The sequence below is a fragment of the Canis lupus genome, chromosome 8 (assembly GCF_048164855.1).
Source record: "Canis lupus baileyi chromosome 8, mCanLup2.hap1, whole genome shotgun sequence".
In the NCBI taxonomy this organism is placed as follows: domain Eukaryota; kingdom Metazoa; phylum Chordata; class Mammalia; order Carnivora; family Canidae; genus Canis; species Canis lupus.
The window spans coordinates 45,886,418-45,909,077 of record NC_132845.1 but is presented as its reverse complement, the minus strand read 5'-3'; the positions used below and the strand labels follow the sequence as shown (position 1 = coordinate 45,909,077).

The 22,660-nt window shown below is 56.0% G+C and overlaps 1 protein-coding gene across 11 annotated transcripts in view; it reads right to left on the bottom strand.

Annotated features, from left to right (window-relative positions):
- Positions 1-2,480: 2,480 nt before the first annotated feature.
- Positions 2,481-22,660, bottom strand: part of CIITA (class II major histocompatibility complex transactivator) — a 69,758-nt gene continuing 49,578 nt past the window's right edge. For 8 of the 11 annotated variants that reach the window (XM_072835784.1, XM_072835775.1, XM_072835783.1 and 5 more), the window contains 15 exons: positions 21,369-21,413; positions 19,756-19,908; positions 19,223-19,366; positions 17,919-18,083; positions 17,315-17,428; positions 14,843-16,481; positions 13,522-13,680; positions 12,458-12,529; positions 9,554-9,634; positions 8,910-9,002; positions 7,184-7,270; positions 4,863-4,946; positions 4,614-4,697; positions 3,802-3,899; positions 2,481-3,122 (listed from right to left, as the gene is read on the bottom strand). In XM_072835784.1, the coding sequence (XP_072691885.1) occupies positions 3,824-3,899; positions 4,614-4,697; positions 4,863-4,946; positions 7,184-7,270; positions 8,910-9,002; positions 9,554-9,634; positions 12,458-12,529; positions 13,522-13,680; positions 14,843-16,481; positions 17,315-17,428; positions 17,919-18,083; positions 19,223-19,366; positions 19,756-19,908; positions 21,369-21,413 (2,996 nt within the window). In that variant the 3' untranslated portion in view covers positions 2,481-3,122; positions 3,802-3,823. Of the gene's footprint in view, positions 3,123-3,801; positions 3,900-4,613; positions 4,698-4,862; positions 4,947-7,183; positions 7,271-8,909; positions 9,003-9,553; positions 9,635-12,457; positions 12,530-13,521; positions 13,721-14,842; positions 16,482-17,314; positions 17,429-17,918; positions 18,084-19,222; positions 19,367-19,755; positions 19,909-21,368; positions 21,414-22,660 lie in introns of those variants that run through there. The other 3 variants (XM_072835777.1, XM_072835778.1, XM_072835787.1) reach the window with 3 other exon arrangements.

Here is a 22,660-nt window from a genome sequence, read left to right as displayed (position 1 = left end):
TTGTGCTAATAATTACAGAGGTGCCCCTCTGGGCTGACACGGCTCCGTATCAGGACACACAGCTTGGCAAGCAGAGCCCACGTTGGTCTGCAATCCCCATTTGCCTCCTTGTTCAGGTGCCTTTGTGCAGTGCACAGACTGCCTAACCACACCAGACTGCCCTGCCCAGGGAGGTTTTTTGTTTTTTTTTTTTTTAATTTACTAAAATGCAAGACTTTCCAGAGCAGGAAGCTGGGGCATTTTATTGAGTACGCCACTGTGTCCTCTGTACATATTTGTGGGATGAACAAAGCAAATAAGCAAAGTTGTGGTGAGGATCATTTATCCCACAAACATTTATTGAGCACTTACTGTGTTCAGGCACCTTGCAAAGGTGCAGAGCATACAGCAGTGCCCAAAGCAGACAAGGGTGTTGCCCACCTGGAGCTCACAGCCTAGGACAGCAGGCAACACAGCAGATAAGGATGAAAAAAGATAAAAGTAATGACCAGTTTGGAGAGTGGGAGTGGGGGGTGTCTATTTACTGGGGAGGTGCCCTTTAAACTAAGTCCTGGGGCATCTGGGTGGCTCAGTGGTTGAGCATCTGCCCTCAGCTCAGGTCTTGATCCCGGGGTCCTGGGATCAACTCCTACACCAGGCTCCCCACACGGAGCTTGCTTCTCCCTCTGCCTGTGTTTCTGCCTCCCTCTGTGTGTCTTTCATGAATAAATAAGTAAAATCTAGGGAAAAAAAAAAAAGCAAACCTGCAGGATCAGAAGTTGTCCAACGTGAAGGGCCGGGAAGAACGTGCCAGGCAGAGGCAGAAACAAAACATACATAACGAGGACTGGCTGCATGCCAGGCTCTTGCTGTGACTGTGCCAACCCCTTGAATTGCCGCACAATGAACACGGTACTGTAATTATGCCCATTTTACATATGTTGAGCCTGAGGCACGGAGAGGTCATGTGCACACGTGGTGAGCTGGGCGCTGAGCCCAAGCTGGCTGGCTCTGAAGTCTGCTGCTGGCCCTGGACTGTGGTCCCTTCGAGCAGGAAGGACTTAGCATGGTGCTGCCACAAAGTAATGATTACTGATATTTACTGAGCACCTACTATATCCCTTGCACTGTGATGAGCACTTCACACACATCCACTTACGTAATAAATGGTAGCTGTCACACAGGCAGGCAGAGCTACGAATAATCCCAGCCCTGGACTAGGGTTTTGTCATCTCTGAACAAACTCAAAGCTGTGGGTGCAAGTGTCCCCCCACCCCTCCGGCTGAGGGCTATCAGCAGAGGCCTGTCCTGCAGGAGAGTCCCCCTGTCCCCCCCTGTCGCCACACAAACAGCAGCCCGTGGACTGCACACAATCCACAAATGCCGGCACACCCTGAAGAGTGATGTCCAAGCCAGTCAGAACGCCTGGCGCCCTTCGCAGCTGGGCCGAGGCAGAGGGCACCTCCCCTCCTCCCCACCCCCGCCCCACACTGTCTCTGCGAGGACTGCCAGCTAGGCAGCCAGGACCAAATCCCTCTGACCCTCCTGACCCCTGACTCCCACTTTCCGGGAAGAGGAGGAGAGTTTCGAAACCGGGCATCAGAGCCAGTGTGCTAGAGCCAAACAGACAGCTCCCCCCGCCCCCAGGAGAAAGCCCACTTAACCTGAACTGGGACATGTGACCAAGCAGGCCAAGCTCCAGCAAAACAACCACAGAGCAGGCGGCAATCTGTGTAGACAGCAAAGCTTCCGGGGCCCTTTTAGGCTCGCCGCGGCCAAGGCAAGATGCCAGCTCGACTAAGAAACGGCTCCCAGGGTAGAACGACGAGTCGGAGGCAGAGGTAAACCTCTCCGCAAGGCTTACGGTACTTCAGCCTTGCTGATCCCCCAATAATGGATTTGCCACTACAGCTTGGGATGCCGTAGGGAGACCCCTTTCCACGGAGGCAGGATGTGGGCCAAGGTGGACTCTGCTGGGGGGCCGGGAGCAGTCGGGGGCAGTTGGGGGGTAGGAGAGCCACAGACCCTGTCACACAGGGCACAGGCTGTGGAGGAAGTAGTGCTGTGTGACCCCCAAGGCTGGGTTATAAAAAGGATGCTTCCTTCTGTGATCTCTCTTCCATGTTGGGTGGTGACCCTTCAACCCAGCCACCACGCTACGGTGAAGCCCAACCAGCCCACAGGCAGAGATCTCCCTTCTGTGGTTCCATAGAGGCACCAAGGCCCCAGGCCCACCCCCACCCCACCCGCACCCGCCAGCATCAAGTCCCTGAGCCTTCAATGATGCCAACCCCAACCGCCAAGCTGCCCCAGCCAACACCGAGTGGGGCAGAGACGAGCTGCCGCCCAGCCCGCAGAGCAGGCACAGTGTGAGCAGAATAAATGTGTGCATTGTTTCAAGCCACGGGGCATCCCGGGGAGCCTGCAAAGCATCAGATAACCGAACAGCGGGCACCCCGAAACAGTAATTGTGGTATGAACTCAACCAGTGGGCACCCCCGTGAGATCAAATGAGCCCTTTATAACGTAGTGAAACATGACACGAGAAATGAAGGCCGAGGGGCAGGTGTGGTTCCAGCCCACCGCCCCCACGTTAGTGTACCATCAGCAATTTCCAGCTCCAGTCCAGTGTGTCGGGGCCACGCCTAGCTTTGGCCTCGACAGAGTTAGTGCAAAACAGTGAGTCCTGCAGATGGAACGCAGCAGCCACAGCCCCCCCCAACCTGTCACGGTCACAGTCTGGGAGTGAGTGGGCGGGGCTGACCGCTGGGATCCGCAGGGCGCCAAGCGTGCCCTGTTAGGACAGCAGCGTGGAGAGGCGCTTCCTCCCCAGGCTGGCGGGGACCTCGGGATGCAGAGATGCGGCTGCCTCCATCCCTCGCTCCGGCCCAGCTGCAGCTGCTAGGAGCGTCCTGTCCCGCAGGGGGGACCGCACCTGCCATCAACCTGGACCCCGCGGGAGCCTGGAGCCAGGCCTGGGTCCGTCCGCAGAGCAGGCCGCGGTCCTTCCCGCTGCTGGGTGGGGGCCAACCCCAAGCCGGCGGGGCTGGGCGCCACGATGCTCGGCTCATGGACACGAGAAGAACTGTGTCCACAGATCACCAGTTCAAGGTCCAGCGTGGTTGGCGTCCTCCAGGAACGTGCTGTGAGAGGTCGGGAGAAGGGGCCGGTCAGAACGCTCTCGGAGGGGCAGCTCAGCACAGGGACCGGGGAGGAGGTGGGGTTGGAGGAGGACATCACGGGGGGTGGGGAGCACGGAAGTCACCGGTGCAGAAACTCCCAGAGCAAATCCTACAAAGACGATGCAGGGCAGGCAGCAGGGGTGGCTCAGGGACCTCTAAGGAAGCTCTTCCCAAAACTAAGGGCTGTGGACGGTGACTCCCCACCTCTCCACGCCTGGCCACAGGGAGGAGGCTCAGGGGCCAAGTCCCCAAAGCCTTTATTTTATTTTTTTAAGATTTTATTTATTTATTTGAGAAAGAGGGCACTAGAGAGACAAGCAAGCACGAGTAGGGGGGGCAGATAGGGAGAAGCAGGGTTCCCACTGAGCAGCAGGCCCAATGTGGGGCTCGATCCCAGGACCCAGGTATCACGACCTGAGCCCAATAACCGACTGAGCCACCCAGGTGCCCCCTCTCCAAAGGCTTTAAAGACCCCTCCACCAGTCACAGGAGGAGGCCCCAGACGGTGCAAGGTCCCGACATGCTCACCCAACCACCTGCCACCCTCCTCGCCCCCCTCCTGTGGATTCTGACTTCACAAGACACTGGCCCCAGCAGCCCCCTGTGGTTCTTCCCGCCTGAGCCCACCCCGCTTACCTACCTCATCCCAGGCATCACGGAGATCATCTCAGGCTGATCCGTGAGTCCAGCTGCTGCAGGTGTTCATGGACGCCGAACGGGATGGTGGGCGTCCACATCCTGCGATGGGCGCGGCATGCGGGGGCCAGGTGAGAGGAGCCCCAGAAAGGGGAGCCCCCAGCACAAGCTGCCCCCCCATTCCCTCCTACCACCCAGCCTAGAGCCCTGGAGACTTCCCACTGGGCAGAATCAGACCAGTGCGGGGTTATAGCAACAGCAGAGGCCCGGGAGCCCCTAGACCCCCTTTCTTTAGACCTGGTTCTGCTGCTGACTTGCTATGTGACCACAAAAAAAGCCAGTTAGCCTCTCTGTGCCTCATTATCCTCATCTGTAAAATGGATCTTATAAGATCTATGCTAGGAGGTATGAGGAATTATGTAGGTGAACGTGCCTCAGAAGAGTACAAAGTACTGATATCGGGCATTAGACATCACGGCACAGAATAATACAGAAGTTTGAACCATATAAAACTGCCAGACTTGCCAGGTCCAAAATAATAGAAGTGATTTCATATCGTTCACTCTATTTAATACACTGAGCATTTTCAGGTACCAACCACTGTTCTAAGATTAATGTGAACCTCACAAACCTACTTGGGGGTAAATATTATCCCTCCCAGTTCACAGACAAAGAACCTGAGGCCAGGGAGGTAACGTTTGCTCATCCAAGGCCTCACATCAGTGAGGCCCAGGGTGGGATTTGAGCTCAGGGCTCACAGGAGCTGCACCCCTGGGAAGCTGGTGGCTCTCCACCCACTGGGGGGCCGAGACTTACGCCAGAGTCTCCACGTGAGGGCACTTTCTCAGGCTGGCGGCGAGCTGCTGGGCCCCGGCGCCCGTGAACTTGTTATACTGGACACTGAGGAGAGAAACCCATTGTAGGGCCTGGCCCTTGGTCCAGGCCAGCCAGCCCCAGACCAAGGCCACCACTGTGCAGTCAATGAGCAGCCCTTCCCAGCATGGCAGCAGGAACCCCACAGTCCCCCAGAGCCCCAGCCCCCTGCCACCCACTGTCCCCACTCACTCCAACACCCGGAGGGACACCATGTCTGGAAGCACCTGTGCCAGGCTCTCAGCTCCCACATCACAGATGTAGTTATTGTACAGGCTGTCAGAAACAGAGGTCAGAGGTCATGGTGGAGGGCTGGGGGTGCCGGGAGGTCAGGGGCCATGGGGTTCCCCATTTTACAGAGGGACAAATTGAGGCTGCTCCTCTGGGGTCACACAGTGAGTCCAGGGAAGCCACAGGAGCGAGTGGAAGTAGTTTCCCGGCTGAGGCTTCCCAAGCTCAAATCCCAGCTCCAGGGCTTGCCGCCTGCGTGACCCTTGGCAAGTCACTTAACTCCTCGGTGACTCAGCTTACTCCTCCATAAAATGGGCACAACAGAGTAATTGCGGAGAGGAGTAAATGAGTTAATGCTGGTCCGGTATGTAAAACAGGGCCCAGCACACGGAATGACAAATCCTAGCTGTGGTTCTGACTACCTCCTGCGGGTGGAGGGAGGTGAAGGCAATACGAGCTACCGCAGACCATGTGACCACCACTGGTGTGACCACCACCGGGGATTGCTGGGGACAGAAAACCAGAACCCCTGGGCCAGCTCGGTTGCCGTGGCGCAGTCACAGCTACCGCGGGGCAGAGCTCTACACTCAGTCACAATCATCCTTGCAAGCCACCCGGTGCTCCCGAGGTTCCCATCCCAAGGCCATGACTTCGCCATGACTCAGCCTCAGGGCCCCACTGCAGGGCAGCACGCGTAAAAGCAGCAGGTCTACACTGCAGTAAAGCAGATTTAGGCTATACTCCAACACCCCCTGAGGTCACAGGTTGGCCAGGCCCAGGGCCGCGACCGCGCGGAGGCTCTACAGTTTCTTCCTGGGGTGTGTCTTAGAACCCAGGAGGCTCCCGCCGCCTCCCACAGACCCAGGATTCTTCCCATATTTCATTTACACCAAGATGCCCACATTCACATTCAAGTATCATTGAGACCCGGATGTGCCTGACAATCCATGAGCGTCATGGCTTAATTAGCAGAGTTTTGTCCTCTTAATGGTGTCTTACAGTGGATGGCATCTCAGAGCCCTTCCAGTATGAGGTTTCCTAAAGTGTTGGTCAGACCAGATATTACCCCATACGTGCCACTTGCTTCTCCATTCACAATGGAAAACCTTCAAAAGCCCTTTGGGGGCCTCCGAGGGCCTCCCTGCATAATCTGGCCTCTTCTACCTCCCCCACCTCATCTCCCACCCTCTGTCCCTATAGCCAGCCACCATGTCCCTTCTGGCAAAGACTCAAGGCCATTGCATCTTCTGTTCCCTGCTCCCGGGATGCCTGTCCCTGAGCACTTCCACGGAAGGGGAAGGGCCTCCTGAGCTCCTTGGCAACTTCAATATTCCCCATTGACTCTCTTGGGCCCTCGTTAGTTTCCTTCCCAGCACGAGTCACTATTTAAAAATATTTAATTTGTGCATGTGTTTAGTTGTTATGCAAGAAGCTTCGAGGCAAAGAATGTTTGTTTTGTCCATAGCTGTATCTCTAGTTCCTAGCACAAGTGCTGGCCCATGGTTGATATTAGAGGCAATTAGATGCCCTGCACACTCCTGGGGGTGTGCCAGCCGCATAGACTACGAGTGGCGCAGTACACAACCTGCGCAGCTGTGCATGGTGACCCCGGCTGGAATGAAAATGGAGGGGATGATGGGTCAACAACTAGATGGACCAGATATACCATCTCCCCTGGGAACGTGACTCTGGCTGCCCTAGGTGGGTGTTGAGGGCTGAGGAAGGAGCAGGAAAGGCTGGCGGGGGAGGAGGGCCGGCACGGCCCAGCTGAATGGCTGGGGCTCTGGGACCCCCCAACCAGGGAGCCGGACTGGAAGCCACCCAAAGCCAGACGCGCTATGCCAAGGCCCACCAGGAGGTGGCAGTGCAAGCACCCCGTGAGCGACCAGCACCAGCCCCGACGCCCACATGTGGTCCCCCCTGGACTCCAGGAAAGGCTCCATCCTGCCATCCCCTGGGGAAAGAGGGCCCACATTCACGGTGCACCACAGCCAGGTGTGGCGCCCAGCGCCTTCCACAGGCCCATTGTCCAAATGAGTCAGCAACCTGCGCAGCTGGTCAGGTCCTGCTATCTTGCATGATCCAGCTCCGGGGGGGTTGTGTTTATATTGGGTTTTAGGTCGAAGTCCCCCACCCCCCTCCACCTAGCAAGCGCACACAACAGCTCAAGCAGGGACGGCCTCCAATCCCAGGGTTGGGCTCTGCACCTGCATGAAGGAGGCTCTCCATCCTCTCCACCCACATCTGACCAATGGCGGAGGAGGCAGGGGGTCCCCACTCACCTCAGCCTGAGGAGGGATGGAGCCAGGGAGGGCAGGGCTTCTGCGAGCTTGCAGGCGCCCACGTCGGTGATGCTGTTCTGGGACAGGCTGCAGGGACACACAGCAAGGGGAAGGGCTCAGGGCCAAATGTTCAGGCCCCCTGCCCATCAACGCCCACCGACCCCGGGGCAGAGCTGGGGGGCTCCCACCTCCCCACACAGTGGCCCTGAGCAGCAAACACAGGCCAGCCTACCTGGAGGAGAGCCCTGGGGAACAGGCTGCGAACAGCACTGTGGATAAGTGCTGACCCTTAATAAATAAAAGGACAGTCCCGCCCTGCTGCTGCGTGGGATGTGGGGTGAGGATCGAGAGAGAGATCACACTCCCCCCACATCTGCTCTATGATTTGAGACCATCCTTCTTATCCCCGTGGACCACATTTCCACGCTATAATTGAATACGTATCCACATTATTTGTTTAATGGCAGGTCTTTTGATTTGTTTCTGTATCCGTGTGCCTACATCCGTGCCAAGTACATAGTAGGTGCTCAATAAATACTTAAGTGGGTGGGGAAAAAAGACAGGAAGGAAAGGGAGGAGAGGGAGGGAGGGACGAAGGAAGGAGAGGGGGGAGAGAGGGAGATCTAGCCTACCCACAGCATCACCTAGAATACTATAAATTACTGGGGAAGTCTCAGTGTCCCTACAATCAAGGAAATCCCAAAGTAAATCCTGCAGCCATCCCGGTCCCAGTTACAATGCGGAGTGTGGACAGACTTTGATGATCCCCTCTGGGTTCAGTAAATGCTCATGAAGATCCTCCTACATCAATCTGTCCACTTCCCAAAACCCAGGACAGTTGTTTTTTGTTTGTTTTTTTTTTTTAATTTTTTTTTTATTTATTTATGATAGTTACAGAGAGAGAGAGAGAGGCAGAGACACAGGCAGAGGGAGAAGCAGGCTCCATGCACCGGGAGCCCAACGTGGGATTCGATCCCGGGTCTCCAGGATCGCGCCCTGGGCCAAAGGCAGGCGCTAAACCGCTGCGCCACCCAGGGATCCCTGTTTGTTTTTTTAACTAGGTTCCACACCTGGTGTGGAGCCCAATGCAGGACTTGAACTCACGACCCTGAGATGGGGACCTGAGCTAAAATCAAGGTTTGGATGCTCACCCGACTGAGCTACCCAGGCACTTCTTTTTTTATATTTCTTAATTTTATTTATTTGAGAGAGAGAAAGCAGGAGCAGGGGACGGGACAGAGGTAGAGGGAGAAGCGGGCTCCCCACTGAGCAGGGAGCCTGATGCAGAACTCGATCCCAGGGCCCCAGGATGATAACCTGAGCCGAAGGCAGACACTTCACCAACTGAGTCATCCATACTCCTTTCTTTTTTTAAAATAATATTTAGTATTTTGATGATGTTTTAGGGACACATCCTGGTCCGCCCCACAGCCTAACTTTTTCTCACCGAACGTTATCTACGTTCATAATTATGGGTGTATTTGTTTGCTTGCCTACTAGGAGACCCCTGAGGTCAGGGCCTTTGTTTGTCCTGTTTAAAGCTGGGTCTCTGGGGCCCAGAACGCGGCCTGCACATAGCAGGTGCTTCTTCGGTATTCGCTGATTCAATCAACAGACGAGTGGCTGCATGTGTGATTCAATCAAGACATGAGTGGGTGACCGAATGGGCGAGCGAACATGAGAACGGGGAAGCCAGACACAGAAGGGGGGCGTCTCCGGCACTCACTTGAGAGTCTCCAGGGCCTTCAGCCGTGGGAAGGTGGCTGACAGCTGCTCCACACCCTCGTCCCCGATCTTGTTCTCACTCAGTGAGTCCAGGCTGCAGGTGGAATCAGTCGGAGGGACCATCAGCAGCCTCCTCCCATCCCTCCCCACCTTGGATTCACCATAGGCAACCTTTGGAGAGCGAGAATGAGTGGGACCAAGTCTTCATCCCCCCCCCCCCCCGGGGGCCCCAGCTGGCCAGCCAGGGGACAAGGTTCTGACCCGCCATGGATCTGAATCTTTTCTTTTTTCCCCCCCACCCTGAGAGCCTCATGAGCGCAGGCGACTTCTTTAGCCTCTTAGAGCCACAGCTGAGCGATGGGATCATGCTCCCAGGCCCTGCACCGCACGTGAGCCCAGGGAGGGAAAAGAGTTTTCAAAGATCACAAAAGGACTCAACCTTTTCTTATTCTTGGGGATTGTCTCATTTGTCCTCCCTCTCCTGCAGGGTTGGGGGGGGGGTCCCCTGGTCACTCACACCAGCCATAGTGAGGAAGCAGCAGGAGAGCGGGAGGGAGGAGGGGAGTTTGGGGTTCTCTCTGCACCTTCCCCCAGGGGCAGAGTTTGGGGTTCTCAAAACCAGAGGTCGCCCACGTCTATACTCACTCCAGATGCTGAAGAGAGGAAAAAGCCTCGAGGACCTTCACCAGTTTGGGGAAAGCCTGGGGGCCGAAGACCGAGCCCAGCCTAGGAGGCAAACAGCAGATGTGAGATGCCAGGAATAGTCACGGCTCCTCAATCTGGCACCAGGGTCGGTGGACCTGTCGCAGAAGGCATGTCTAGTCCGTGGCCTCCTCCCCATCCCTGCCTCCCCAGGTGCCTCCCCCGGGCCCCACCAGGTGGCGCCCCAATCCCTTCTGATCTGGGAGTGGGGGGTGTCACCAAAGCTCCCCACGCAGCAGCTGGGCTTCTGGCCTGGGGAAGTGGTTCCCAAATTCTGGCCCGAGGACCACCACTAGTCTCGAGAAAATTGGCTTATTTCTTTGCCATTACATTTATTTTTTAATCTTCATTTTTAAAGATCGGGCTCGAATTTACAACTCTGAGATCAAGCGCTGCATGCTCTACTGACTGAGCCAGCCAGGCGCCCCTATGTCCTTACATTTTAATAACAAAACCATTCATGGGGCACTTATTATGTGCCAGGCACATGCTAGGCCTTTCACCCAGATCAGATTTCATTTAATCCTCAAAACAACTCTGAGCTAAGGGCACTTCTTATCCCTGGTTTACAGATGGGGAAACTGAGGCACAGAGGGTTAAGTAATTCACACGAGGTCTCACAGCCTGGATCAACGTTTGCATCCAACATCCAGGGAACGAGAAAGATAAAGGCAGCGGAGGGCTGTCTCGTTCTGCTTTTCAAATATGGGTAAACTTTACTCCACGTAAAGAACGACCGTTTATTCTGAAATTACGTCCTCTGGCATGTTTTTGGCACGAAAATGCTCATTCTTCGATAAAATTACAGCACCAGCAGTGGTTATTCTGCTTGTCTGGACGAACACGCTTGATGAAAATGAGAAGATGGTAACTGCATCCAGTTACTTGAATTTACTCTGGAATACTCTACACCCAGGAGCTTGTAGGAAGGATTATGGAGTTTGTGCACCAGTGACCCACTGCTCGCCTCCGTGGGCCGGGCCCATACGAGCCGCTCACGGAGAGGGCCAGGAACGAAAGAGACGGAAATCCTGGTCCCATTCGTGGAGCTGACAGTCCCACGGGCAAGATGGATAATCAAAAAAATCGGTAAATTATCTGGCGCAGGAGATGACCAGTAATAGCAAGGAAAGCACAGGGGCGAGCGGGATAAAATTATACTTTTTAAACACGGGAATAAAAATGCCCCACTCAGTGGAAACCAGAAGGAAGTGACAAGTAGGGGTGTAGGCCGTGCAGATATCTGAGGAAGAGCATCATGGGCAGAAGGCACAGGCTGTGCAAAGGCCCAGGGGCCAGGCCCTGCCCAGTGAGGTCGGATGTGGCAAGGAGGCCCACGGGGCTGGGGTGGGGGGAGCAGGGAAGGCAGGACAGGAGATTGAGAGATGCCTCTTCAAGGCAAATGAGGGACCCTGCTCCCCCGCAGAGCCCTGACAGGTTCTGAGCAACCAACAGGGCTCATCTCCAGGCCGATGGGGCCCACGTGGTGCCTGGCACAGTGACTGCCAGTCACACACCCAAAATACCCCTTTCCTTCCTTCCTTCCTTCCTCGGAACTTTCTTGGGGCTTCTGACCTCCAGGTGGCTGGTCTCCTGGTTCTGGGCTGTTCCACCTCATGGCTATTGTTCCCCAGAGCACACTTCCGACCTTGTACTAGGGGCTTTTTAAGCTGAAAATAATTCAAAGCCAGAAGGGGCCCTTGGTGATTGTTTTCATACATTTCCTCTTTCCAGCAACATTTTTAAATTTCTGTACAAATGTGGCACCTCGTCTCTGTTCAAAACAAGAAAGGCTTCTATCTGGGGTGCGGGGCGGGGAGAGCAGAGATCAGAAAGGACAGAGAGCTGGTGGGTGAGCAGCTGGGGACCTCGGGCAGGTCACTTAACCTGCCGAGGCCTCACTTTTCTCATCTGTAAGATGGGAGCGGGTGGGGACTACCTCCCAGACTGTATATAAATCGCACTGAGCACACTGTGGGTGTTTAATAATTTCTTCCTAATGGTTAGGTGATTTTTTTTAAAGATTTTATTTACTTATTCATGAGAGATGCAGAGAGAGAGAGAGAGAGAGAGAGGCACAGGCAAAGGGAGAAGCAGGCTCCCTGCGGGGAGCCTGATGCGGGACTTGATCCCAGGACCCCAGCCAAAGGCAGACGCCCAACCACTGAGCCACCCAGGTGCCCCTGGTTAGGTGATCTTAGATCTCTAACAAGGATGACACAAGAATTTAGCTTCTTCCTTTGTTGGAGCAAGAGCCAAGCAAGCTTTAGAGCTTTGGTCACCTTCTCCGGGAGAGTCCCCGTGGCCTGCCCCCCGAGCCACCGCCAGCCTCCCATCATAGCAGGGGTGATTGTCTATTGACACCGGACTGCAGGCTCACTGAGGGCAGTGGACTCTGGTGAATGGAGGAATGGGAAGGAGCATGTTCCCCAGCAAACGGACCGCTTAGCCTCACACCCAAGAAGCTCCAGCCCCAGCCCTGACCGGCCGGGCCCCAGAGGCTGGAAGCTGGTGTCCAAAGGGGCGAGTGAGAGGATAAGAAGGATTTTGGTGGGGCGCCTAGGGGGCTCAGTCAGTTAAGTGACCGACTCTCGATTTTGGCTCAGGTCAGGATCCCAGGGTCCTGGGATCAAGCCCCGTATCCGGTTCTGCGCTCAGCACTGATTCGGCTTGTTCTGGCTCCCGTGCTCTCTCTCTCTCTCTCTCAAATAAGTAAATAAAATCTTAAAAAAAAAAAAAAAGAATGACTTTGGGGACCCACGTCCATTCCCGGTGGCACAGGCCCAGCTAATAATGCTGGATAAGGACCCCCCATGGGGACCCGAGACCATCCACTGCTCTGCTTACGCAAACTCCAGCTTCTTGAGGTCCCGGACAGCAGGGAGTTCTCCAGCTGTGTCTTCCGAGGAACTCCTCGTCCTGGGGAGAATGGGCAACGTTCGCGGGGAGCACCGTATGTGTCCCACCCAGGATGTCTGCCTGAGCGCCCCCGAATTCCCAGGGAGGCCTGCCTTCTTTGGGGCTGTTGTTGGCCTTCGTTAAAAAAGGAACACCCCAGAACAGGATGTTATGAAGGCATTCCTGTGGGTGTCGTGGAAAGAGCCTCGGAGAAGGTGCTTGCCACACCTGGCCCAGGTGGCACACAGTAGGTGCTCACCAAACCTGGCCCAGGTGGCACAGAGTAGGTGTTCATCAAACCTGTCCCAGATGGCTCACAGTAGGTGCTCACCAAACCCTGGCTAGATGGCACACAGTAGATGCCTACCAAACCCTGGTTAGATGGCACACAGTAGTTGCTCACCATACCCGGCCCAGGTGGCACACAGTAGGTGCTCATCAAACCTGGCCCAGATGGCACACAGTAGATGCCTACCAAACCCTGGCTAGATGGCACACAGTAGGTGCTCGCCAAACCCTGGCTAGATGGCACACAGTAGGTGCTCCCCCAAACCCGGCCCAGGCAGCACACAGTAGGTGCTCAAACAATGGATGCTGACAGAATGAGAAACGGCTGTTTCATAGTCCTGTTTCCTCTGCCCTCTGGACCTTAGAGCTCTGCCGTCCCTATAGCACGGGGGCGATACTGGTCCCGGCCGCCTTGAAAGGTGGCCCCCGGTGTCCCTTCTGTCCCTAGATGCGGACGGCAGCTCCTCGACCCTGAGCAGGGAGTCTCTCTCTGGCTGTAGCTGAGCATGAATCGGGTTCACGATGGCAAGTTTCACATGGCACAAAGTCATGGGTCCTGGAGGCTCTGCCCCGGGTGGCGCCTGCAGTGGGAGAGTCTGGGCGGCCTGGGGGAGGGCACGGATGTCCCAAAGAGGGGAGAGGTACCGATGGCAAACATAGTGTTGGGTCCTGGCTGTCCTCAACCTGGGTGGTCTGAGCCACCTGTCACGCCCTCTCCTCCTCACCTCTGGATCTGCACGAGGTTGCCCAGGTCTTCCACGTCCTTCGGGGACTTGGCCTTGAAAGGCTCGATGGTGAACTTCTCCTCCACCGCCCGGAGCAGCTTGGTCTCCCCTCGCTGCTGGAGAGACTCCCACAGCCCCACCGCGTCACTCAGCGCAGCCCTGTGGAGGAAGGGCCTCAGACCCGGGCACAAGGACCGGGCTAGACCATAATGGAGGGGCAGCTCCATGAGGGGACCTCCTACCTATTTAGACACTTTCTGTGCTCAGCCTCATCCCTACCTCCTCCAGGAAGCCTTCCACGACCACTCCAGCTCTTACCGATTCCTCCCTTTTCTCAGCCCTCCCAGTGGTTCTCTTTTCCTTTGTGCTTTGGCTACCAGGAAGCTGAGTGGTTGAACCACTATAAGGGCTCGGGTAAAGTGTGTAGGAGGTCCCCTTCCGGTGGGACAGATTTTCTGCAGATAGGACCCAAGGGATCAAACAGATCACAGAAGGATTTAAGTGAGCCCAGTTAAGGAATCGGAAGGGTGATATATGATCAGATGCAAGTTCTAGGAAGACTGCTCTGGTGCTTGAATGTGAAGCAGACTGGAAAAGGGAGGAGGGGCTTGGGGAGCCCGAGGGGAGGCTGTGGCTTGACTAGGGAACGGAGAGAAGAATACGAATTTGAGCCCAGATCAAAGTCTTAGATCCTAAACGTGGCCCAGTGGCACCTGGCAGGTCTTCGAATATGGGTTGAAGGTGTGCCTGCATGGCTCAGTGAGTTAAGCATCCAACTCTTGGTTACAGCTCAGATCACGATCTCAGGATTGTGAGATCAAGCCCTGAGGGGAAGGGGGGGGGTGTCTGTGCTCAGCTTGCAGTCTGCTTGAGATTCTTTCCCTCTTCCTCCCCACCCTCTAAAATGTAAAGAAAGTAAATTTAAAAGCACAAGAAACAAACATTACCCCCAAATATTGGTTGAAGACGCTGCCTTTCACTGGCTGTGTGACCTTGGGCAAGCTACTGTCCCTCTCTGAGTCTTGATGTCCTCATGTTAAAAACAGAAGGCATTGGGACACCCGGGTAGCTCAGTGGTTGAGTGTCTGCCTTCGGCTCAGGGTGTGATTCCGGGGCCCTGGGATCGAGTCCCACATCGGGCTCCTCGCGGGGAGCCTGCTTCTCCCTCTGCCTGTGTCTCTGCCTCTCTCTGTGTGTCTCTCATGAATAAATAAATAATTTTTTAAAAATGGAAAGCATCACTTCTACCCCCGCCCGGCTACTGTGCCGGCCTATGAGACCCCCACGGCGGAGGCCCTCTCCCCCTGTCGCCTGCCCCCACCTGAAATGGGTGACACAGCTGAGTCCCACGAGGCTCCCCAGTCCAGAGGGGTCGATGCCAGTGCTGCGGAGGTCCAGGGAGAAGTCTTGGCCCGCCGCCGCCAAGGCGCTGCCCAGCACGTAGGCGTTGGGAGGCGTGAGCCGGGTGCCCAGGAAGGACAGGCGACCCGGGAGCCCCTGCACCACGTGCTGCCAGAGCGCAGGGTCCGAGGCCTCGTGGGCACAGTGCAGCAGCTCCAGCAGCCGCCCGGCCCGGAGCGTCCCTGGCTGCAGCCGCTTCAGGTACCTGCTGAGCACTTTCTGCTTCCTGTCCCCCAAGGTGACCCCGGCCGGCCCTGCCAGGGCTCCGAGGCAGTCGGCATGAGGCTGGAAAAGCAGCCCGGCCAGGAAGCGCGGTACGCCCTCCAGCCAGTTGTCGTAGGGCCTCTTTTTCCTTGGGGTCAATGCCAAGTACTGTGGCAGCTCCTTGTCCTTGATCTCACTGCTCAGGGCCAGCCACACGGCCCCCAGGAAGCACTGCAGGAGGAAGCTGGAGAAGGCCAGCTCCGTGTCTGGGGCCCCAGGGACGGGCCGCACCAAGCCCTTGGCCACGGCCCAGGCCCTCACCTCCGCCGACGGGAACTGGCTCTCCTGCAGCGTGCCCCGGTGTCTGCGGCCCAGCTCCCACGCCAGCCTGGCCAGTCCCGCCAGGGCCCCCGGGGGGCTGTCCTGGGCCGCAGGGCCTAGCAGGCCCACGTAGAGTCCCGTGAGCGTGGAGGGCAGCTTGGCCCCGTCGCCCAGCTCCAGGAGGGCCTCGGAGAGCTGGCACACGGCCTGGCACACAGTGGGGCTGTGGCTGTGGCTGAGGAGGAACGGCTGGCCGCGGAGGAGGGCCAGGGCTCGCTCTCGGTGCTCCGTGGCCCCAGAGTGGTCCAAGTAGCGCGTCATGTATGTCTCGGCCTGCTGGGCCGAGAAGCCGGCCACCTCGAACACGACGTCGGCCTTGCTCAGGCTCTGGGCCAGGCGGCCCCGGGGCCGGGCGATGAGCAGCAGGGTGCAGCCTCGCAGCAGCTTACGCTGGAAGAGGCCGGCCAGCAGCCCCCGGAGGGACTGGGGCTCTGTGGACGTGGGGCCGCACGCACCGTCTTGGCCTTCGAGCCCCTCGAAGGCATCCAGGATGAGAAGAACACGGTCGGGCCTCCTCAAGATATGGCCAAAGACCTCGTCATCCACGGGCTGCGGCCGGGGCCCCAGGGAGAAGAGCAGATCCTGCAGGCGGTACGTGTCCCCCGCACGGTCCAGACAGTGGCAGGGGATGTAGAAGACGAAGTCGTACTGTGGCAGCTGGCCGCAGGCCCAGGCCCGGCTCACTTCTCGGGCCCAGCAACTCTTCCCCTGTCCTGCTTTACCCAGCACAGCGATCACCTGTGTCTCCCGCGGCCGCCGGCGGTCACCCGCGGCCAGCAGCACCTCGGCCAGACCCCCTCGGGCCAGCTGCCGCTCCGCCCAGTCCGGGGTGGCCAGCTCCCTGTCCTGGCTCTTGCTGCTGCTCTTCTCCAGCCGTGCCCTCACCAGCTCCACCTCCACCAGGATGCCATCCGGGCCTGCGGGCTCGGCCTGGTACTTGTCTCGCAGGGAGCTGCAGAACTGCTTCACGCTCTCTGCAAAGTCCCAGGAGGGTGTGAGTTGGGGGGGGGGAGGGTGCCAGCGGCAGGACCGGCCATCATGAGGCCAGCCTGACCACCGTCACTAGCTTTTTCACCCACACGCCAGTCGATCCCCACCCACTGCCTTCTTTATTACTGCCTCGTTCAGCTACTCATTCATTCGTTCGCTCACCATCATTCACCTGTCTTCTCCCTTGTGTACCTACCCACCCCTTCATCTACTGGCTAACCCCCTCTGCTCTTGCTCACCTACTCTAAGAAGGGGTGGGGGAGGCATAAAGGGTTAAGAGAGTGGAATCCAGGTATCTGGTTCCAATCCCAGGTCCACCACTAATTACTGTAATCTGGAACATGTCCTAGACTCCACTGTGTCTTGGGGCAATGCCCCAGGAGTCCCTCATCTGCAGAAGGGGGGCTAACATTAGGGCCGTGTGCGACACGTGCGATTTAACGTATCTGCTTAGAAGAGCACATGGAACAGAGGAAGACATCGGAGCTCGGTCACCCTCGCATCCCACCTTCCCTCGCCCCCATGCCCGTAGTCACTCTTTCCTTTGTTCACTCTCCCCTCATCATTCCCTCAGCACTTGGGGAGCACCTCCGAGGCCAGGCCCTCGGTAAACATGACTTACGTGTTGTGCATGGTGGACTCAAGGGAGCATGTGAACAAATGCATGTGAGCCAGCCGACAGAATGGGGTTGAGTAAGGGATGGGTGAGTGAGTGAGTGAGTGAGTGAGTGAGTGAGTGAGTGAGTGAATGAAGGAGAGGCAGATTTGGGCTTTCACCTCCTGCCCCTCAGGGCACAGAGAGTCCACCACCACTCACCGGGCAATTTTGGAGGCTTGCTGGAGACCTCGTGAGCTGCCACACATCGGGGAGGGGACAGCTGGTCCTCTGGAGATGAAGCAGTTAGGGTGAGAGGCCTGCCCTGGGACCTCCCTGCCTTGGGAACATTCAGTCCTGAGTATCCCAAAGGCAGAACCACTGCGGGCTGAGTCCTCATCCCCCCAACCCCACCCCCATCCCCCAAGACCAAGGTCATAAGGTGGTGACCTGCAGGGAGCCTGCTTCTCCCTTTGCCTGTGTCTCTGCCTTTCTCTGTGTCTCTCATGAATAAATAATTGATCTTTTTAAAAAATATTTTAAAAAAAATTTATCTATGTAAAACTTGAGATTTATAATTCTGGTGACAATTCAGAAGATCTGGCCACACTGGGTCTCTTTTTGTTCCAGGTGACCAGGAGCTAAAGGCCAGTGGTCAGATTTAGGTGGAGCAAGGGTTCTCTTATGACTTTCACTCCCTGGAGACCCTCCCTGCCTTGTTTTACCCGTACACACAGCCTCCCCGTCCCTGGGGGCGGCTCAGTTCCTCCTCCCCAGGGCCTCAGTCTTGCTTCCTATAGCTCTCATGGGCCCCGAGGGTCCTTACCTGTCATATTTGCACGGGAGGTCAGGGCTGGTTCTGGCATGCCAGGAAGGTCAGCGGCAGATGGGGCAAAGGGGCTGGTGGAGCCAGGCCGATCTGGGGACTTGGGGAGACTCTGCACGGCTGGGCCACTGGAAGGAAGCACCTGGCTGGCCTGGGGCATCTCCCCTACATTGGGACAAAGGCAAGCAGTGAGAACTAGCCAGGTATTCGCCCAGGCACCCACTCGGGTCACCCCCACCCAAATTAGGCTGCGTGGCTTGGAAGTCTGGGGAGGAGATCCGGGGGCACTTCCAAAGGAGGACATTTCAGGACAGAACTGAGGAAAGAACTCTGGAGTTACATCTAGCTCACAGCGACTTGGTTTCCCCACCTGTGAAATGGGCACAGTCAGCTCACAGGCAGCTTAGGGCAAGTGCTACTATAATACTCTTCCTGGGGATCCATGGGTGGCTCAGTGGTTTAGCACATGCCTTTGGCCCAGGGCGTGATCCTGGAGTCCCAGGGATGGAGTCCCACATCGGGCTCCCTGCATGGGGCCTACTTCTCCCTCTGCCTGTGTCTCTGCCTCTCTCTCTCTCTCTGTGTGTGAATAAATAAAATCTTAAAAAAAATACTCTTCCTGCTGTGTGGTCAGTGTCCACTTGCCTAGATGTCAGGGGCACTCCCTTGCTTCTGGTCCCCGGTGCATACAGAAAACTGGTGTACGACCTTTAAAAGATGCTCTTGGATTGGCTGAGAGTCCCCCTTGCCCCTTCCCTGGCTTCATCTTCTCTCTCATCCCTGAGAGCCCAAGCGAGCCTTGCCCTGGACAATTCACAACCCCCAACCATGGGAGGTCAGCAGGGGCCATCCTGCCGATCGCGAAATAAGGCAATTCCAGAAAAGCTACACAAGGATGCACACCAAACCACGCTACCCTGAGAGTGCGGAAGAGCCTCAGTACCTCTGGCGAGCATCTCTTATTGTTTGGCTTGTGAATGAGCATGTACTGTCATCGTGATTTTTAAATAGCATGAAGTTTAGTACAGAGGAGGGGGAAAATAAAGCAAAGCTAAGGCTTGGTGGGGGGAAGTGACACATGGAAAGCTACAGGCCACTGGCTGGGTCACTCAACCCAAACCACCTCGGGGAGCTCTGCTCTTCTGCTTTGATTTTTGGGAAAGGGGGTCAGAGAAGGGTGTTCTGGGGGAGGGTGTATCATGAGAAGGTGCTGCACGCCTGGGGTTGGGGGGAGGATGGGATCAGGGAGGAGGCAGGTAGCAGCGGGAGGGGGGTGCGGGGGCAGCCAGGCCTCACACACTCACCTTGATAGATGACCATGCCAGACACCCCTGTCCCAGCCCCCGAGATGGGCCAGAGCCCCTGGGGCAGGGAGGGGAGGCTGGGGACGATCTGGATGCCACCAGCAGGAAGACTCAGGCAGCTCAGCAAGGAACCAGAGGCAGGTACTGCAAGAGGCAAAGGCATGAGGTGGGAGCGTCCGGAGCACCTATGTTCCTCATCCCGTTTCATGATTATTCGATGGACATCTGACAGCGCCACCGTCCCCTGGAGCAGCAGCTGTGTCTGGCTGGCCCATGACGGTGTCCCCAGTACCCGCAGAGTGGCTGGCACAGACGGGGTGCTCAGTTCACAGCTGATGAGTGATGAGGGCTGACGGGTAGACGCCCCAATCGGTGGGCCTTCCCTGCTCTATCTCCCAGGGGACGTGTTTCCTTCCAAGGCACATTCCCCGGCACAGGCTGAGTTGATGGGGACCGTGAGGGTGGGACTAGCTGGGTGGAAGTGGGCTACACAGAGTGGGTGGGGAAGTCTGCTCCCCAAGTCCCTAACGTACCTGGCATCAGGACAGTCTCCCCGAGCCAGCTCTGGACAGGTGCGGGCTGCTCGTTGAAGATGGCAGGTGATGACAGGCAGGGAAGAGCCGAGGGGTCACTCACTGACTCCACCAGGAAGGTGCCAGTCACCATGGGTACAGTGAGGGGCTCAGCTGTGAGGAAGAGGAAGCATGTTAGATCAACGGGACCATGGGTGGGATCCGAAGGGGTCTGGAGGGACCCTTCTGGGGAGGACCTCAGAAGCAGAGTAATCTCTCCTGGCAGTTAAGGAAGCTCCCATCTTCTTCCCAGCCCGAGGGAAGCTGCTCTGTCAGCAGCTTCTCTGTGCCAGGCAGTCCTCCAGCCCCCAGCCCTTTCCCTGACACCAGGTCCTGAGAGCTTCCTAAGGTGGAGAGCCACAGGCAGGACAGAACCTATGAACAGGCTGGTGCCTGGGGCCCCTACCACCTTCCATGGCCAGCTGCTGAGCCCCTTGGGGGACCCTAAGAGGCCCCAAGCACTCCCTAAAGAAGGCAGGGGCTGTATGTGTCCCCTTGTCCCCCATCAGACTGGGGCAGGGGTTTTTCTCCTCCATTTAGTAGGGACATAGAAGAGGGTAGAAATTTGCTTCTCCCATCAGTTTGGGAGCTCCCCAGAGGGACGATTTTCCTATCATCCCGGGTCTTCACAGGGAGAGCTCCTATCTCCCCCATCGGACTGGGGTAAGTCTTTGAAAGTAGGAACCCAGTGTCTCCCATCAGACTGAGAGATTTCTGAGGCCAGGGATCACTTCTCCATCATTCTGGATTCTTTTTTTTTTTAAGATTTATTTATTCATGAGAGACACAGAAAGAGAGGTCGAGACACAGGCAGAGGGAGAAGCAGGCTCCATGCAGGGAGCCTGATGTGGGACTTGATCCTGGGACCCCAGGATCATGCCCTGGGCTGAAGGCAGGGGCTAAACCCAAGGATACCCCATTGTTCTGGATTCTTCATGGACAGGGCTCCAGTCTCTCCCATCAGATCGGTTCTTTCTGAGGGTAGGGATTAGGCTTCCTTCATTAGATTACGAGCTATTTCCTCACTCTGTCACTCAGGGGTTGGTCCCCCCCCCACCCCACACACACACTTTGTAATCACAACCAGGACAAGAAGGGAGGTGGTACAAGAGGGGAGGTGAAGGGAGAGGAGGGGGCATCTGGAGGGAGGAGGCAGGGAGCTGAGGAAGAGGCTGACTGCGGCATGGGGCTCTCAGGAGGCCAGAGGGTACTGGGTGACCAGCTGACCCTTGGTGACTCTGTACTATAAAAGGAGAAGTGTGGCCTGGAGGGGCAGTGGAATAAGGCAGGAGGCAGGATCTCCTCTCTGACTCAGAATTAAGAAGAAGGGGTGTAGAGGGAGAGGCTTGGTAGGAGAAGTTGAACCTCCCAGCAGCCCTGAAACTGCAGAACAAGGGGTATGGCATCACGATCTTGGTTTGCATCCCAACTCCGCCTCTCAGTAGCTGTGTGACCTTGGATGAGCCACTTCACCTATCTGAGCCTTGGCTTTCCACTGCCTTTCATACATGCACCTGCAGAGGCCCTGGCCTTCCCGCCTCATCATCTCCCTGGGCCCACCCCACCCTGCTCACCTAGCTTCCTGTGCTTCAAGTCCACGGGCAGTTCCTCTGGGAAGGCTGCGGAGAGAATATCATGGTCAGGTGCCCGGAGGAAGGTGTGGTCCAAGCCATGAGGAGCCCAGGAACCCCAGCAGCCACATGGCCCTGCCCTAAATGGTGGGGAAGTGGCCTTGTGGGTCCCCTTGCCTCCCCTTTCTCTGATCGTTCCTGCTCCCTGCCTGTCTGGCTGTGCCCAAACCCCACCTTAAACACCCAGGGCTAATGAGATACTGGAAGAGGCAGGGGACACAAGATGAGTTTGAATTTAGAAAAATAAGCATTGAAAAAAAACCCTGCTTTTGGTCTTTTCCTAGCTGTGCGTCTTTGCAACACAGCCTCTGTGAGCCTTGATGGCTCATCTGTGAACCCGGGGCGGGGATTCCTACTTAGCCCGAGTGCACTGAAAAATCGTGAGCTAAGTGCCAAGCACTAGCACGCCAACGGAGAAAAACCCTATGTGTCTCTCAGCCCGGGGCTGGCTAAACAAATTATGATTCACCCACCCAGCGAAATTCCATGCAGCCCTTAAAAAAAAAAAAAAAGAACAAGAATGCTAATGGACATACAGGGAAGGGGACTGGTGTCTGCACTTTACTTTGAAAGTTTCCCAAAATAAAACGAATGGATGAATGGGTGGGGAAAGGGGGTGACAGATGGACAGAGATGCGTTAAGGCAACTAGAGCCAAACAGCTGTTTGTAGTACGATTCTTTCGCCTTTACTTTACACTGAAAAGTTTTGTAGTAAAAATCTGGGGAAAATATTTCTTGAATGAAACAAAAAAACCAAGCAAGCAAGAGGAATATTCCCTGATGAATATTGTGTTCTCCATCAGTGATACAGAAATGACCTCCCAGGCATGTTAAATGAAGAAAGCCAGGTGCAAGAGAGCATTAGTAAAACTGTGGTTATTTGTGTAGTGAAAAAAAAAATTTATTTTAAAGAGCTGGCTGATAGACAAATAGAATTTCCTAACAGGGTAAAAAGGGAACTGGTCACATAGGCTGTTTTCAGGGAGGGAAACTGAGAATCTAGGGAACAGAGGTGGGAGGTTGTTTGTTTGTTTCACTGAATATTATTGCATCTTTTGAATTTTTATGCTATGTACCTGCTTTACCTGTTAACAAATAAAGAAACAGGTATGAGTCTGACACATGGTCTGGAGCATAGTAAGCTCTTACTCAACTGTTATACCCATTTTACAGATATGTTAATTTGGTGGACATTCACTGAGGTGCTACAGCAGGGACTGTGTTAGATTCTGGG